The sequence below is a fragment of the Argiope bruennichi genome, chromosome 2 (assembly GCF_947563725.1).
Source record: "Argiope bruennichi chromosome 2, qqArgBrue1.1, whole genome shotgun sequence".
Taxonomy (NCBI): domain Eukaryota; kingdom Metazoa; phylum Arthropoda; class Arachnida; order Araneae; family Araneidae; genus Argiope; species Argiope bruennichi.
Window position 1 is genome coordinate 88,208,702 of NC_079152.1, and position 18,123 is coordinate 88,226,824.

The 18,123-nt window shown below is 27.1% G+C and overlaps 1 protein-coding gene across 2 annotated transcripts in view; it reads left to right on the top strand.

The window, feature by feature from the left end:
- Window positions 1-18,123, top strand: part of LOC129958195 (voltage-gated potassium channel subunit beta-2-like) — a 136,531-nt gene that overhangs the window by 101,791 nt on the left and 16,617 nt on the right. For both annotated transcript variants that reach the window (XM_056070470.1, XM_056070478.1), the window contains exons 2-5: window positions 10,759-10,868; window positions 11,859-11,987; window positions 17,792-17,835; window positions 17,951-17,988. In XM_056070470.1, coding sequence (XP_055926445.1) covers window positions 10,819-10,868; window positions 11,859-11,987; window positions 17,792-17,835; window positions 17,951-17,988 — 261 coding nt within the window. In that variant the 5' untranslated portion in view covers window positions 10,759-10,818. The remainder of the gene's footprint in view (window positions 1-10,758; window positions 10,869-11,858; window positions 11,988-17,791; window positions 17,836-17,950; window positions 17,989-18,123) is intronic.

An 18,123-nucleotide genomic window follows, 5' to 3' on the forward strand; every position in this document is an offset into this window, starting at 1 on the left:
AAAATGCTGATACTATCAAATCCAGAGATTTAATATCATATTAATGTTGCATATATTATTATTTACGCAACACATTTGCTTCATTTGCTGACTTAAAATAATTTAGCTCTCTCTAATATCTACTTAAATTTTACGTCATTAAATGATATTAAAATTATTTTGCGTTTGGAGAATTTTAACAGCATGATGTGTTTTGCCATTTACTGAAAGGTCAATCAAAATCCCAATTTAAAAAAAAAAACTGTTAGATTTTTTTTTTTTGCTTTTTTTAAATGAGCTTACATTAATTCAAGTACAGTAAAACTTGAATTGTGGATAGTTATTAATTAATTGGCGTTATTAATTTCCTTTTAACTATTTTTTAAAATATTAATTAATTTTAAATAATTTTCAACCAGACCAATGTTCTACTGTAAATATTCCATCAATTAAAAAAATTTGTTCTTAAAAACTCCAGGTGATCAAATATATGATCAAGCGAATAACAATAATACTGAATTCAATTTCTCAAAAAATTGATAGTATTGCTAAAAAAATATCTCGGCTTCAAAAAATTGCCATTCACTTGCTACATCAGTTGAAGGTATTATACAATTATAACTTATACATTTAGATTTTCTTTTGTACATACTCTTTTTATTATTATTCTATTATTATTATTTTTTCAAAAGTTGAAATTTTTTGATGTGATAAGATTTATAAGATGGCTTACTCTGTCTAAATTTCGTCACGCGTGATATAAAAATTGTCAAGGCAGACATTGAATTTAGAGACCAAATTTGGCAATAATTTTAGATGATCTCAGAAACCACTTAAAATTTTTATTAGTTAAAAATTAATTGAAATATAGTTTCTTTGGCCTTTAAAAATTAATTTAACGTTTTTTTTTTCCTTTCATAACTTTTATTGGTCAAACATATTTTAACTCAGCTTAAAATTCTAAAAAACATGAATGTTTCATAAGAATACGATACTTTTCAGAGATATTAACTTCGTCTCTCTATATTTTAAATCTAATTTTGATTATCAATAAAAAACATTTTAAGAATGTTCTGATAAAAAACGTTTTTAGTTTTAGTTATTGCATTTATATACGTTGCAACAATATTAAATGCATTGTTTGAATATACATTTTCGTTGCTATGATCATTAAAAATAAACTGGGTGTGAAGTTGATTCATCATTATATCGTTACTTGTTTCTGATTATTTCTAAAATTTATCATAAAATTAAATGAATGATCGTCGGGTTGCCATCAAATTGAATTTTATCTCTAATGTTATTCATTCAGATGCAGAAAACTATATTTAAGATATATAATTTTCCTTTTATTATTTCATATTCGAATATATTTGAATAAGGATAATTTCTATAAAATTTACTTTTGAGTTGCATTTTTTATAAATTAATTTCTATTTCTGTTTCTATTATTAGTATTTTCATTTTTAAATATTATGAGTAAAGTTTAGATTTCAATAAATACGCATATGCTTTGTCCAAAATATCCGTTACCACCCTTAAAATATTAAAATTCATTATTTGTAGCTCACAAAATCTCTTGGTTGTTACCATTTCTCATTCAACTCTTTTATGTTGAGATAAGATAATAACCATTTTATTTTATTCAATAAAGGTAACAGAAAGTATTTTATTCATATAAAGAAGCAGGTAAAGTATAACCAATAAATAAAATCAGAAGAAGTTTAAAAATTTCCTGGAATTCCTAGGAATTTACTGACGAAAATAAAAAGGCTTCTTCACAGTTGCATTGAATAATAATTCATGATATATAAATTAAAATCTTCTTAAAAGTTGAGCTAAACTCTTTTTTTATCAAAAAAAGTTCAATCACAAATATAGTATTAATATCACCTAAAACAATCTTAGTATTTAAGAAATTTCATTTAAAAATTGAGTGATGTGTTTTATTCAACCTTGAAGCATCAGAACATTTTATGTAAAAACCTAACTAAGAAACTAATGTTTAGAAAGGCAGAGTAAAAAAGTAAATCCTTTCAATGTTTACAAATTAGAGAATGTGTGTTGGCATTCATTGCGGAGGAGAACTGCCAGCTACCAATGCTAACAGCCGCGTATCCAACCAAAAAATTCTCCCCAAGGTTTCAAATGACACAAAGGCAACAAATTGTGAAACTAATATTATGTTTTATTTCTGTGTTTTCTGTCCCTCACTAAGACAGATATGAAGCACAGATGTTGGCAATTCGTTCACTTTACTCACGTTTTATTTTTAGGTTTCTTTATATAAAAAGCATTATCCCAGCATTATAGTAATAAATTTGGCAGAACTTTTTTTAGACTGTATTATTTAAAACGGGTAATTTTTGCCATCCTTCCAATAATTCTGCTGTAGAATATAATTTTTTAAAAAAGCATTTAGTAAAATGTTTTAATCGATCTTTTTCGTAAGCTTTTTAAATAAAAATTTTACAAATATAAAGAAAATTCCAACGGAAAAAATTATTTTACAACATTATCAATAATATAAAGACAATCTATTCGATTTGACATAAGCATACATAATTATGCATTTAAGAATTAATTCTGAATTATCATTTTTTATTCGCAAAATATTGCGGAAAAAACAACGATAACAAATTACAGGTTGCAAATATTTATTATTGCTTTTTGATAAGTTGCATTCTAAAGAATTGTAATTGCTTTATTACAATAACACATATGTGCAACGTACAAAAAAGTCAACATATTAATGGATTCGCAATTGCATGATTGCTGCAACAAAATTATACAAAGACAAAATTTGGTTTTCTTTCTTTTAGTTCTATAAATGTATCACTTTGAAGTTACATTATCCATTAATTTTAAAATGTATCTCATAAACTGTTGTTGATATATAAGCAACCATGTGCACACGGACCAGGATACTCCAAATCGCCTGTAGAATTAAACCTTATACCGGTTTTTTCTTTTCTTTCTTTCTTCCTTTTTTTTTTTTTTTTTTTTTTTTACTCTTATTCTAGACTATTCCCAAGTCATCAAATTACTATGTATAGTTGAAAATTGGTTTAGGATTTATATTCAATAATTTTTTAGAGTTTCTGTAAATAGTGGTTTCTGGTCTTTGGAATCATCAGGAATATCCATAGAACGGAAACGATCTATAATTAACTTAAAAACAGAAAATGAATACAGTGCCATTGTAATAGAGTAAATACTTACGATGTCTCAGTCGCAAAGCAAAAATAAATGTCTATCAAATGAAGAATGAATAATTTAATATTAGAAATAGGAAGTAATAAATTTACAGCTGACTTTTAAATTAAATTTCCTGTTTACAGTACATTTCCTGTTTATTGCATGAGCATGAAATAACACTGTTCGGTAAATATCATAATCTAAATCTGTTAATAGATATTTAGCAGAAAATTCCTTTTCAGACATTTTATAACTGCTACTATTTTTATTTTGTTAAAATATTATTAAAAAGTAAAAACAAACGATTTTTCTGTGATAAACATATTTCTTTAATATTATTTGGTTTATTTTTTTTTTTTTGTATAATAGCTGATGATCAATTGTAAACATTCTGGAATCTGGCAATGCTTTTAAGACTGGTTAAGCTAGCGCTGTTATGTTGAAAGAATAAACAAGCCGATGGAATTCTAAATTGCTTGGGGTATTATTTTAGTTTTAAGAATTTAAGATGCTCTGCAAGCTATGGTTTGAAGCTTAAGAAAACGGGTAGTTTTCTAGAAAGCATGCAAAAAACACTATCACAGGAGTGTTTGTGCTCCGGGGAAACCCCGGAATTCCGGGGATCGTCGTTCAAAAGGAAGTAGGAATAATAATGAATTATTTATTTTGATCTGGGTAATTTTGTTTGCTTTTAAAGCAGAAAACGCAAGGTCAGTGTGTGTGGTGAAAACTTTTCCTTTCTTTCTCCAAAGGCAGTGATAATGCGTGAAAAGGGGGAAAAAACTTCCTTTTTGTTCTTTCCTTATTGCGAGTTATGACTCATTCCCCCGGTTCTCGGACATTCTCTTCTGGATTCTTTTCGGCAAGTAGGCGCGGCAGAAAAAAAAAGGGGGAGACTTCGTTCGACCAGATGTGCGATAACGTGACTCTGGGTTCAAAGGTCTTATCTCTACTGGCGTGGCGCCAATAAGTAGAGAAGGGGGATTTTTCGCCGTATTAGCTATTAGTCATTGATCGCTTCGCAACTTTTTTTTCTCCGCTGTGTAAAATTTTCGTTTCATTTATTGATGCACGTGTAAATTTTTCGTTTCGCTTATTGAAATATTTTTTTATTTATGTACGCAAGAGAATTTCATTTAGAAATTTCAGCATATGAAACAGAAATTACCCCTTAAAAATTCATATCTAATTAGTTTTACAGCATTAGATCCAGAGCTAAGAGGTAAAACCAGTACAATATTAGCTTTTGAAAAATTATCATCTTTTATGTCCCATATTTTTAGTGATAATGAAAAGTCAAAAGTAGAAGCTGAAATAAGGTTATACCAGAGTGATATTGATATCACCAAAGAAATGCTCTACACATCTGATGAAAGTGGAAATCAAGTCAAGTGTACAATTGATAAATATTGGTCTAAAGTTTTTAATTTAAAAGATGATTTCACAAATGATTATAAGTATCCTACATTGACTAAATTTGTCAAAGCCTGCCTTAGCTGCTTCCATGGCCCATTAGTGGAAAGTGCATTCAACTTAATGGATACACTTGTCACTGACTATAGAACCTCTCTTAAGATTGATTTCCTAGATGCAGTGCAGACTATTAAATATGATTTAATGGCTTCTAAAGAAACCTCATGTGAAAAATATGGCTCAAAAAATCCAATGACTGATCCAATTCACAAAGATCTCTTACTGAATATGAACAGAAGTTGGAAAACATATCAAGAGGACTTAAAAACATGTATTTCAGATGAGTCACCTATAAAAGTCTCTGAAAAACCTTCTACATTAGCAGAAAAGCAAACTGCTTCTACCTCTGCATGTGCAGTTCTCGAGGAAATTTCTTCAACTGTAAATGAGGAAAATAAAAGTCAAGCTTCCTGCAATTATGAAGTTCACCACAAAAGAAAGACAAGCCCACAAACATCAGAAAATAAAAAAAAAAGCAGCAGAAATTAGATAATTTTTTTTAAAAGAATTAATTCAGGTAATTTAAAATATTTGCATAAAATGTAGTAGTTTATATGTTTAAAAATTTATGGTTATTAATTTTGCAAAAAAAGTAATTCATTGAACTTTTATAATTAGGTCATTCAATACTTCATAATTGTAATTTTTCATTTCTCTCCCCCCCCCCTTCTCGAAACTCCAAAATGCCGGTAGTAAGTCCGTAAAAGTTTCAGGGGATTTTTTGGGGTCCCACAAACACCCCTGCTATCAAGAAAATATCTTTGGAGTTTTCATTACTTTTGAAATGGCATTTATTTTTAACTGTTAATTTATTTAGCATTGTAAAAGAATGCAATAATATTCAGTTCAAGACGTAAAACTTTGATCACCTTTCATTACAATGTGTTTTCTGATTGATAACTTTTGAATAAAATTCTTAATTCGTATGTATAAAAAAAACTTCCAATTAGCTGATATTAACCGTAACTTAGCTACATTTGCTAAAACGAACAATCAACGTGTCAGTTTTCTAAATAACCAACTTTTGATTAACGGGCCCATGCCAATTTTTAAGATGGAGTTGATTGACCCATATAGCTTAGCAAATAATCAGGGATTATAAAATCAGGAATAATCTTATTTAAATTATGTTTTAAATTCTAAAATTCTCTGTTTTAAGTAGTAAAAGTAAATGCCATTATTTATGAATAATTTTTTTTTTTGATAAATGTTTTGTTTATATAAATATAAATATTTTGGAGACGAGCAGTTCTATAGCATATACCACTTGTTAACTAAGAAAATAGTTAAAAACCATTTAATAATTAAACACAAAAATCATTGTTTCTTCCATTGTGAAATTTCCTCCAAATTGCTATTAATATTCACTTTTAGTTGATGTGTAAAGGTTAATCTATGAAATCATCTATTTTTTTCATGCAATGGAACATAGCCAGCTCAAGTGCGTAATAAATCAAGATCTTGACATTTGTCATAGCAAAATTTGACTTTGATATATAACCGCCTATTTATACGTATTTAATCATTTGTAAGTTACATCCACTTTATAGGAGTTATCTTAACAATAGTAGCGGCAAAAGTGTAACTCAAATTGAATCACGTGTTTGCAATTATTAAAACTAAAAATATCTTACATTACAGATAGCGTTTCAATTACATTCAACTCAATGATACATTTATATATTTAGTGGAACAAATAAAATTTGATTTCTGCAATTTACCACTCCTTAAATTTTCTTAGCAAAATATTTTCTCAAGTTCTTGTATTTTTCAATTAAGTTCTTTCTTAATGTTTTGCTGGCAACCAAATCCAGGGCATTTTTTTTATGTTATTGAATCAAGTAATAATAATAAGATGCCATATGAATAGAATCTATTTCAATTAAATGTCATAAATAAAATGTCTATTTAAACAATTTCCATAAAAATTCAAAAATTATTTTAATATCGATTTCCACTTACTTTCTTGTATTCAGTTTATTTCAACCTTTTCATCTACAATTATTCTTAATATGGGTGAAGAGATTTCATAGATAAAATTGATTAATTACCTATAACTAGATATTAAGGATGTTCAACAACAATCACATCAGAGTTATTTTTGAAAAAATATTTGCCTGTTTTCGTTCAAAGAATTTCTTGATTTTTAATTTAATTCAAAATGCATGCATCTATTTATTTTTAATTAAATTTACTAAATTTTGAGATAATGTGATTTGGGAACTAATCGAATAATCAAATAATATTTAATTATTATTCAAATACTGTACTTCACGTTCGTCTCAATAGGGTATAAATGCATTATCTCGTTGACTTTATTTCTTTTTCATCTTGTCCACACAAACAACGCAAACCAGTTTATTAATATTCTAAGCTGAATTGTATTTCCACATAACCCACCACAATTTCAAGTACTTCAATTTAAAAAATAAATTAAACCTACTTTTTAAAAATAATTTGATAGAAATGAGTTAGAAAGTAAAATAAAAAATAAAAATTTCCTACTTTATATCAGGATTCTTTCAGAAATGCCAGCGATTTTCTGAAAGTCGTACCAAAGAAAGAAATTTAAATGGATGGTATTGAATAAATACTTCTTGCAAAAAGTCTCAGTTAAGAATTCTTCTTCATTATAAAATTCTAGAAGAACAATTTTGACAATTCAGAAAGCTGTAAATGCGGTTCATAATATAACTAAACGATAATTAAAATAAAAACGATATTTATGAAAATGCTAAATTAAAATATTTGTTTCTTTAGTTTCATTAAAACATTTTCTTAGAAAATGTTTTAATGAAATATGAAGTCATAATATTTTGTTGCCATACAAATAATTTATAAAAAATTCATGACTTCCAGGAAATAAGTCTTGTAATTTCTCGTATACGAATTACACAAAGTAAAAGTATTATAATTTTCAAACTCGAGATTTTGACGAATCTGCATTTTAGACCACCGAAATATTTTTAAAATTTTGTCTGTCTGTCTGTCGCTCTGCCTTTTTATGAACATGATAGTTTAAAAACGCTTTGATCTAAGTTAATGAAATTTTATATATGCACTTTACTTCAATTTTTTAGATTTCTATCATATTTTGAACGAAATCCATTCAGAGGAAATCTGGTTGTTCGAATACTAGAGAATAACTACAAACCGTAAGAGTTATGTAGATAAATTTTAGTACACTTTTATTATCTATAAAGTAGTTTCGTATAAAATTTAGAAACAAATTTGTCGTCTGTCTTTCTTTAATTTTGCATGCAGTAAACGCAATAATTCAGAGACCTAACAACTTAGGTAAATGAAATTTGGTTCCTAATTTTGATATCTAAAATGCAGGTTCTTATCGACCTTCGAAAAGGGGGAAAGGTTTAGAAGGGTAAAAAGGTTGACAGTCTGTCGATTTGTTCTTTTCGATTTTTTTCGGCATATATTCAATTCGGTACTTGTATATTAACCATGCCAAGGAAATACTCTCTAAAAAAATCACCAAACTGTTGCAAGCTAAATTCATGCAAAAGATCGATATTTCTTTAGTACTGCTTGCCATACCATATATCATTCCATTCTTTCTATACTATGAAGAACATAACTTTCATCTATGGGATTCTTAAAATAAACCTCTGAGCACTCATGGCTTTCACGGTTTTCCCAAGATCGTTAATTTTATGCTATAGGTCATGGAAATAACACGTTTGTAAAAAAATATGAGTGGACTTTTTGAAAACACCGCTCCTGGTTAAAAATCTGCATTGCATTCTGTATGCATTATTTAAATATTTAAGACCCTTTACTAAATTTTTTTAATAATGACACATTACTAACTCCGACCGTAAGCAATTTCAACTCAAATTGGATTATAATTTTGGTGTTTGAGCACTACTCTAATGCTATTTATTGATAGAATCATAATAAAATAGCTTCTGGTGATTTTACGAAATATCCATTTTTCAACTGATAATCAAACAATGAATGCTTTATGCTCACGTTAAATTCTCCTCTCTGTCAATCAATGTGCATTTTGCAAGGGAAAAAGGGACTTGACATGGCTGAAGACAAAACCAAGCTCGAAATTAGATGGCAGATAGAATGATTTTTGTCACATAAATCTATCATCAAATAAATTTATTCTTTCGAAAAATTTGCAATCAGAAGTAAGATTAATAGTTTTATTTTTGTCTAAAAAGAAAAGGAAATAATTTCCTTAAAATATAATTCTAAGAAAATGGTTTTAAAACTTTATATTTTAGTAACATCTTTCATTATTCTTGAGAAATATCTTTGGAGTTTATAAAGAGAATTGATTATAGTCTTCCTTAACAGTAACATTTAAAGAAATGTTTTAAGAAAACAAATAAGGTAAAACGCTTTTAAAACTTCTAAGAAGTAAATCCTGCTTAAAAATATTCTTAAAAATTAAAGACCATACATTTTCAGAAAAGCACATGAATCGATAAATAGAATATTTTGGATACAATTTTACTCCCATTTGTAAAATAATTTTAAAAAATGACTATAAACAATTGATATTTTTTATACAAACACTGTTACAAGAGAGGTACTCGAAAATGCAACAAAAACACTGCATTTTCAGGAGAAAATCTGCTTTAGAATATTGAATAAAAAAACTTTTTCTGTCTTTTGACTGACGTGCTGTCAAAATTTCAACCGAGCTGCTGTGAAAACGGAGCTTCAAGAAAAAGTATGAAAGAATATTGTATTTGAGTACAAACATTTTATTTTAAAGAATATTACAGTTGAATGAGAATATTTTATTTATAAATAAGCAAATATCTTTGGTACCAGCTCGATTGATTCAGTTTTATCGTGATCTGTTTAAGATAAGGATTATATTTAAAAATATTTGAGTTTCTTATAAACTTTGTTATACAAAAATATTTAGCTTTATTTTTGACAAAAAAAAACAAGCTTCAGTGTGTTTTATGCTTTACATTAATAACTAGTTTTACAGTAATAAATTTTAATTTATTTTTCTCACTTGATCAAATTTAATCTGGCGAAAATTCAATTAATTCAATTAACTAATTTTGTAAATATTTTAATACATTTTTATTTCTAAATTTAGATATAAATAACAGTGTGCTTTAAGTATACGTTTGATGGAAATTTACTTGATAAATTAAAACAATTTCGATTGAAATAAAAATAACTGATATTCCAAAAGAAAAAATATCGGATTTCAGGATAAAATGAAAGAAATAATATTACAGAAGAAGGCATAATGAAATGAAAAAAACATTAATGATTCTGTTGCCTTTCAAAGCATTCTGTTTTTCTAAATATTTTGTTAAATAAATTTATAATATGAACAAGGATGACCAAAATGTTAATGAAAACAAAAACAAAAAAAACTGTTCCCCACTCCCAACTATTGGTCTGGTTTCACTACTTTTTTGTTTCAACTGAAAGTCCATGTCTCTAACTATATCATCCTGCCTTTTTTAACTTTCCCTTTTCACAAGAAGTTTTGTAAAAAAATATTTCACTTTTATTCTATACAGGAATAAAATTCATTCATCTATTTTCTATTGGGAAAAAACCACAGCCAAGTTCTCCAGTCCCAATTGTTGCGTCGATTTTTTTTTTAACTTTTTATTTTGTATGAATGTTCTCGATTTCTAGATACATCATAAATTGTGCTTTGATCCTATCATCCTAAAGTTTCGGAAGAAAAAACAAAATAACACAACATCGCTAACTTTAATAACTAGACTGATTACGCCAATTAATTTCGTCATTTTTCATAGATGGCGAATCAATGAATATGCATGACATTTCTTGTGCAAATATAATCTAAGATAGACTTTCTTTTGGTATAATAAGTTGTAGTTCATCAAAATTAGTTGACTTCACTAAACGACGAGCGAACGACTGGTCGTCGAAAGCCATTTGTAATCAATTAAATTTTTAAACATGTTGAAACTAATTTTGGGAAACTGATTGATCATTTTCAATTGCTTTTTCATGGACCTGCTTTTATTTTGTAATATCATAAAATAATTAAGTTTTTTCTCATATTTCAATAAACTTTATATAAAAAATGACATTAGTTTTTCATATATGACTCATTGATTTATGATTTTGCAGGTGAATGGTGGTACTCTGGTCCAGTATCATTTTTGAGGGTCACTCTAGGACACAATCTTCATGAGTGTAAAAAGTGAGCACAACAAAACCAATACCCTTATCAAAAACAAGTAAGTAAACTCTGTTCCGTTACGAGTTAAATAAATGGATACTAACACGATTTTTCTTGGTTATTTGTTTACTTTTCTTTTAACGATAATTTTATTTTGCATTACCTTAGTACATTTAAACTGTTGATCAATCCTCCAATATTAAATATTTAATCAGCTAAGATTGATTTCCGAAGTGAAAATTGATAATAAACTGACCACAAACTTGGCAAACTTTTGTGTTTATTACTTTTTTTAATCAAAAAGTTATCTTTCAGTTTCAAAATGATAATATCATGGTGGTAAAAATCTCGGTTTTGATTTTCTTTTATAAATATCCTTGTAAATACCATGATTTTGAGTGAAGTGTCATCCCAAGATTTAAGGATCAAATCTTGACTTAGTAATCTGAAAACAAAGAAAACGAAGAACTAAATTTAGATTAAAAGATTAATTAAATTTTATAATTATTGTCATGTTTCAAATATAATGACTCTATATAGTCATATGAAATTTTTTATATGTTAATGTATTTAAGTTTTCATACATGTGTAAATAATGTGAATGTAAACTTTTCAAAACTATCTACAGGGCAGACCGAATACCACTAAATTTGGCAAACTGTTACTTCTTGAAAAGTTAATGCTCTTGAAAAAAGGATATTTTGAAAGTTAATTTGATTTTTAAATAATTATAAATTAAACTATTAACATTTTTTCTTAATAACTTGTTGCCGTAAAAAAGTTCTTTTTGTATTGCTTTAAAATTTAAAATATCGATTTTTTTCAATGATACCAATTTTATTAACGAGCAAATCTTTTTTTAATTCTAATAATACTTTCAAAATGTACTGTGCAGTGTCTCAATATAATATAATAATAAAAATCATGAAATATGTATAAATTTGTAAGACGGTTAAATCATTGATAATTCTTCTATTGATATTTCTGTAACTCACATAGCGCATTTCAGATTTTCAGATATATATATGTATATAATTGGGTTTTACAGTACCAACCGTGCGCCAATCGCTATTCTGGAATGCATGGAGGAAGGCCTCCTACCGAGTGAGAGCTCAATGGCGGCAAATCCCGTGAGTCGGCAAGTCTCCCTCTCCTATCCTACCCCAATGAAGTACAGGTGAGTCCCAACAATGCTCGTTATTATCTACAGCAAAATGATTGACTGACAATGTGACGCAATATTAGCTTCCATTGCACTATTATTCTCGATTTTTATTTTCTGATCCAACCTTTATTGTTTAACGGTTCCATCAAAGTTAACGGAATGTACCAATATTATTAACTGTGTTGATCGGGTCATTTAGCTTTAATGGATGCCCTAATAAGAGCGTGGAACTATTCTTAAATTTATTCTATGCAAACAATTCATAATAATTTTTTTTTAAAAAAAATCAGAATGAAAGAAAAATATAAGGAAGAAAATTTTCCAATGAATATAATGAAGAAAATGTAAATACAGAGTAATGGGTCGTAATCGATTTGTTTAAAGAAATAGAATTTGCCTAGTTCGTTTATTCAATGAAAAAAATCATTTTGTGATTTCAAATTTTGTATAATCGGTGTATAAGGGAAATTATCTTATTTGTCATAAATTCACATTGCAAATATACAGATTTAAAATAAAATCATATTCATAAGAAGAAAGAACTACATTAGGTGAAGAAGTTTTATTCACGCTAAACATTATCATTATTTAATGGCTCTAATCGTCAGGAATAAAAGAATATTGTTTTTTCATTGAACATAAAAAGCAGCTTCAGATATTAAAGCTAACAGTTTAATACTCGCTCAAGAGTCAGAAACGCTTTAAAATAAGTTTTATTTCAAAGGAAAGGGCACGATTGGCAAACATTATCTTTATCTTTTATCTATACTTATATAAAGCTCAATGTGTGTGTGTGTGTGTGTGTGTGTGTGTGTGTGTGTGTGTGTGTGTGTGTGTGTGTGTGTGTGTGTGTGTGTGTGTGTGTGTGTGTGTGTGTGTGTGTGTGTGTGTGTGTGTGTGTGTGTGTGTGTGTGTGTGTGTGTGTGTGTGTTAGCGGCCAAATTGTCTGACCTAGAACTGCCAAACGGGGCAGATATATACTATGGTGAGTAGGAATGTGCAACCGGGGACTATTTTTTAACTTTAATTAGAATTTTAATTAATTAAAAACTAAATGAACTTTTTTCAAATTTCCACTATAATTTTAACAAATATTATTATATAAAATTGTTATTTACATCTTTATAAAATTTTTTAAAAAATCGTCTCATTGATACTATTTTTAATGTATGAATTTTTCTATTTTTAATCAATTTTTAATAAATATTTTAAGCAGATTTTTCATCAATTTTTTTCACAACAAATAAAAATAAAATTTAACTTTCACAAGTTTTTACCCGTATATGGAAAAAATAGCTTTTATAAATATGTTGCTATCACGTTTGCTATTGACAAAAGCTCAAACTAAATGATTAAATTAACTCTTACCACAAACTAAGGCTAGAAATGTGTATTTTCAGCACGTGTCTCTAAGAAAGAAAATATAATATTTTCTAGAAAGATAAATGATAATTTTTCTCTTAACTTTAAAAATATCTATATTATTAATTCAATAATTCTGTGGTATTTAAGATAAACATTATATATTTATATGATGTTCACTATAATCGAAACCCAACATTTAAATACAGATATACATCTAATAAGAAAAATTGTTCACGTGAAGTAAAGAATATATGCAGTTTTCTTCAATAAATATTCTGAAGTAGAAGAAGTAAAAAGTTTATATTTTAATTCAGACCTATGATTCATGTTTAGTAAAATATTCGTGAGAAACTAACATTTTATGTAAAAAGAAATGCCCACTCTATTGAGACTAAAACTAAGTGAGTTATTAAATTTTGATTATTACTATCTTGTAAAAGCGTCCGATTTTAGACCATTCCATTGACCGTCTAAAAAGAATTACGTCAATCAGAGCCCAAAATTTCTTCAAGGTTAATTAGCTCGAAATTTTGAAACTACAGATTGTTTTCAAATAATGATATTCAACATATTTTAACTTCGTTAGATTTGGTGGCAAAAGATTTAAACATTTTTTGTTTATTCATTTAAAAGTTGGGATATAAAGAATATTTCGCTGATTATGATTCTTTAAAACCAAAAGACTGTATACTATTTCAATTTCATAAATTTTTTTTCAGAAATAGATTTATTGACACAGGCAAAATAAAATATTATTTTTGACGTCATTTAAATCCTTTTGAAAGTAAAACTAAAATCTGCATTTTATGATAAATCAAAGAAATTTTTATTGGATAATTCTTTTAGTTGTTGCATAAACTAAAAAAATACTCTGCAAAGAACATAAGATTAAAATGCTGGACGATTTTGTTTTCTCCGTTTATATTTTTAAAGCAATTTGTTTGGTTTCAGAAAAAAATGTTTTCATTTCAATTACTTAAATTTAAAGTTTAAAGTTTACAATAATTGACAAAAAAAATTAGAGTGATACATAGTACAACGAATAGGACAGCATAAAGCTTTTTTAACAGTGTAAATTATTTAAAATTTAAAAATATTTTACGCAAGTAATTTTTGAAAGACTAAGTTACATAAAATATTTAGCAAGAATTAATCCCGGAGAACTTGGTGATCGCCAAAGGCGGCTAGTAATTAATAAGTTCAAAGTACAAATGCAAGATTCGCAAATTATTTTCTTATTATCTCCCATTTTAAAATTTAACAATCGCGATATATGTATGTGTTTTGATATAAGAATTTATAAATTATTTGTGGCTACACGTAAAAGCAAAAAGAAAAAAGTTAAAATATTTTTTAAATATTAAAAAACAGAAGTCACAAACTTATTAATATATATCTTATCGTCATTTTTATTTAGATGCCCTTTAAAGGTCTTTTGGGTTAGTTTCACTTCATCCCGATTTCTGAGCATTCTGATTCTTTTCCATACGGCTTTACTATTCATAAAAAAGATCAAAAATCTCCCTTACATACTTTGACCATCAATTAAATTAAATATGAACTACTCAATTTATTATACTAAAATTTCTAACCTAGAATTATACAAAATGGCTGACAATATTTAAACTGAATGTTAGAAAAAAAAAAGATGAATGATCATGAAATATATATTTTTAAACAGAATAAATTTTATTTTATTAAGCATGAGATAATTTTAGTTCAGATTTAAAAATAAGCCGAGAAATCCCTTGACTCACCGTAAACAAATCGTAACATATTTGTTTTCACAGTAAAACTCAACACCGTTGTTAAATACGACTGTTAAATATTATATTAACCACCCGCTGGAAAAAACTGTAAATAAAGAAGCACTTGTCATGGCTTTCACATTACTGGAAAAAAAATTGGAACAGCGCGTCGTTAATTAGTAGAAGATATATGAGTCTCTTGAAAATCCACTTTTGCTGAAGTTAATTCTTGTTTTGGGCAATAATTCCTATCTTAAACCGAAATCTGAATAGTAAATTATTCCCGAATGTTTCTAGATTCTTTTTTTATCGTCAGATTTCGCATTTTGTTGTGTCATAATAGCTGAAATAACTTATAATGTTACTGCGAATTTTTGTGTGAATAATTTAATGAAACTTTAACTACAACTTTTTCCGGTATTCACCTTGCCTTTAAGAAAAAATTCTGTAGTTTTTATTTTAAATCATTTCCAAGCTAATATTAGTGCCCCTCCCCCATTTTAGATAAGAATATTTCTAAATGAGTTAGCACTTCGCAAATTCTGCAAGTTTTTCTAAAGGAGACACAATATTTCAAACATTACTTTCATTTTACAGAGAATTTCAGCAAGTAGCTACACTAGGTTTAAATTAAATGTATGGATCATGCATAAAATAAAATCCATGTCATCCATAAAAATGAATTTCACCTGAAGATTTAATATTTTTCCATCGCATTTAAAATTAAGACTAAGATCTTAGCTGCAAAAGGGAAAATAGGGCATGTCTTTTTCTAGGGAAATACAATATTTCACATAATATTTTCATTCCGTCGAGAATTTCTATAAGTAATATATAGTTTTAGGATAGATGCATGGACCATACTTAAAATCAAGAATATACATAAAAATAAATCTTATACGAAGAATTTTTCAAAATTCAATTGCGTTGCTATTAATTTGATAATCTATTGGGAAAAGATGTAGAATGCACTATTAAATCCGTGTAGAATATTTTTTATTTTTCTCCTCGCATTATGAATTTATATGTTTAGAAGATTTGATATTTCAAAGATCACATTCAAAACCTATTCCAAATTTAAAATAGCAACGAGAAAAGAAAAAGCAGGTTTTGTCTTATCTTTCTAAATGAAACTCAGTATTTCAAACCGTATATTCATTTCATGGAGAATTTTCAGCAAATAGCTTGTACTAGTTTTAAATTATATGTATGGATCACATATAAAATGAGCATATAAAATCAACATCATGTATAAATCAAGTGTCATCCGAAGATTGTTTCCGAGTTACGTTGCATTGATATCGACGCGATAGTTTAATGGAAAAAAAGTTTAGAAGGCATTATTAAATCCATGTACCATTTCTTGATATTTCTACCAGCATTTTAGGGTCTTTGGTTTCTCGTGAATTATATGAAAACCAAGTCGAAGATAAAAATTTCATTTGAGAAAATCTCAGCCCTCTTTTATCAAAAAGTATTCTCGAATATTCAAAATTTCTATGCATGTTATTTGCATTATTAATGAAGACATATTTTTCATTTATCTTTTGGACTTTTTTTCTGTTAACTTCACAGCCGCCTCCGAAATGGGTACTCATACATTAATTAATCTTAGGAAATACAGTAAGTTTCAAGGTATGTGTTCACTTAATTGGCAAAAAGGAGATTTTTTTGGAGGGTGTCATGTTAGAAAAATGATTTTTGCATTAATTTTGATGATTGGTCGTTTTTACAATATGAAGCCTTAATATTTTTTTTGCACACATAGAGTGTGCATATAAAGGAAATTTATCTTTCATTACTACTTATATGCAATTAATATTATACTTTTATATATTTAGAAGTTAAAAAGGGATAATATTAACATAATTTCGTCTTAAATAACTTCGTATATTGTAAATCTCACCATTTCCGTGGAAAAATTTCAAAATATGCTGATTTCTATTTCATGTCTCAAGACTGATTTCATATTTGTAAATCTCAAGACTTCATTTTTGCAAATTTCATTATTTCCAAGGAAAAATTTCATAATATGTTGATTGTTGTTTCATATCTACTAAAGACAAAAAAAAATTGATAAAATTGATAATATCGAGTTTCGTACATGAAACTAAATTAATCAGAATGTAAATTAAAATAATAATGAATTCCACTACCTGAAAAAAAATTGTTGCAATTAATTTTGATCCTTCAATTAGTAACAAAAATTTAAATCATACAGTTTGCTTAATTTATCAGCCTAGCACTATGAGTAAATCTGTTTTATCTTCCATTTTTCCTTTTCAAATTCTTGTTTTAATGATAATACCAATTTAAACACTGATCTTCGTCCATATAAAATGTCATCAAATGTTCCTCTTTGAGGAATAAAAAAATTTGTTATATTACTTAAATGTCAACTTATTTATTTCGATGTCATTTTGAAAATAGTAGTGAGCACTATTTGTAGTTTCAGTATTCATTCTTTATAATTTTTTATACAAAATTAAATAGTAATAATTTTTCTAGAACTCTAGAAACATTTTAGAAATGTTTTATTAGTTTAATGATATCTGAAAATGTTTGTATGGAATCTTAAGTAGTGATACAATTTATTTATTTCTGATAGTTTCATCATGATACCAAATCTATCTATATATTTTTAAATAAAATTTGTGTGAATTCTAATTACGCTTATCTTATGACTAAATTTTTTCCCTTTAGGAATTTAGGGAAATCAGGTTTAAGAATTTCTGCAATGGGCTTGGGTAAGATTCATATCGTTTCAATTTATATAAGAATTAGTTTCTGAAAAATTTTCTTATTTTGAATTTAATTTATATTTTAATTGTTAATGCATAAACATGCCATTTCAATTTACAGGTACGTGGGTTACCTTTGGATCTCACATATCTGAACAAGTAAGAAAAATAACATTTTTTTTCTGAAGATTAATATTTTTAAATTTATTTAGATAAAAAGTATATTTGCAACAAAAATGGTTGAATTTCATGTTAAGGCGGTATTTTCAGTGATATCAACGTGTTAACCGAAAA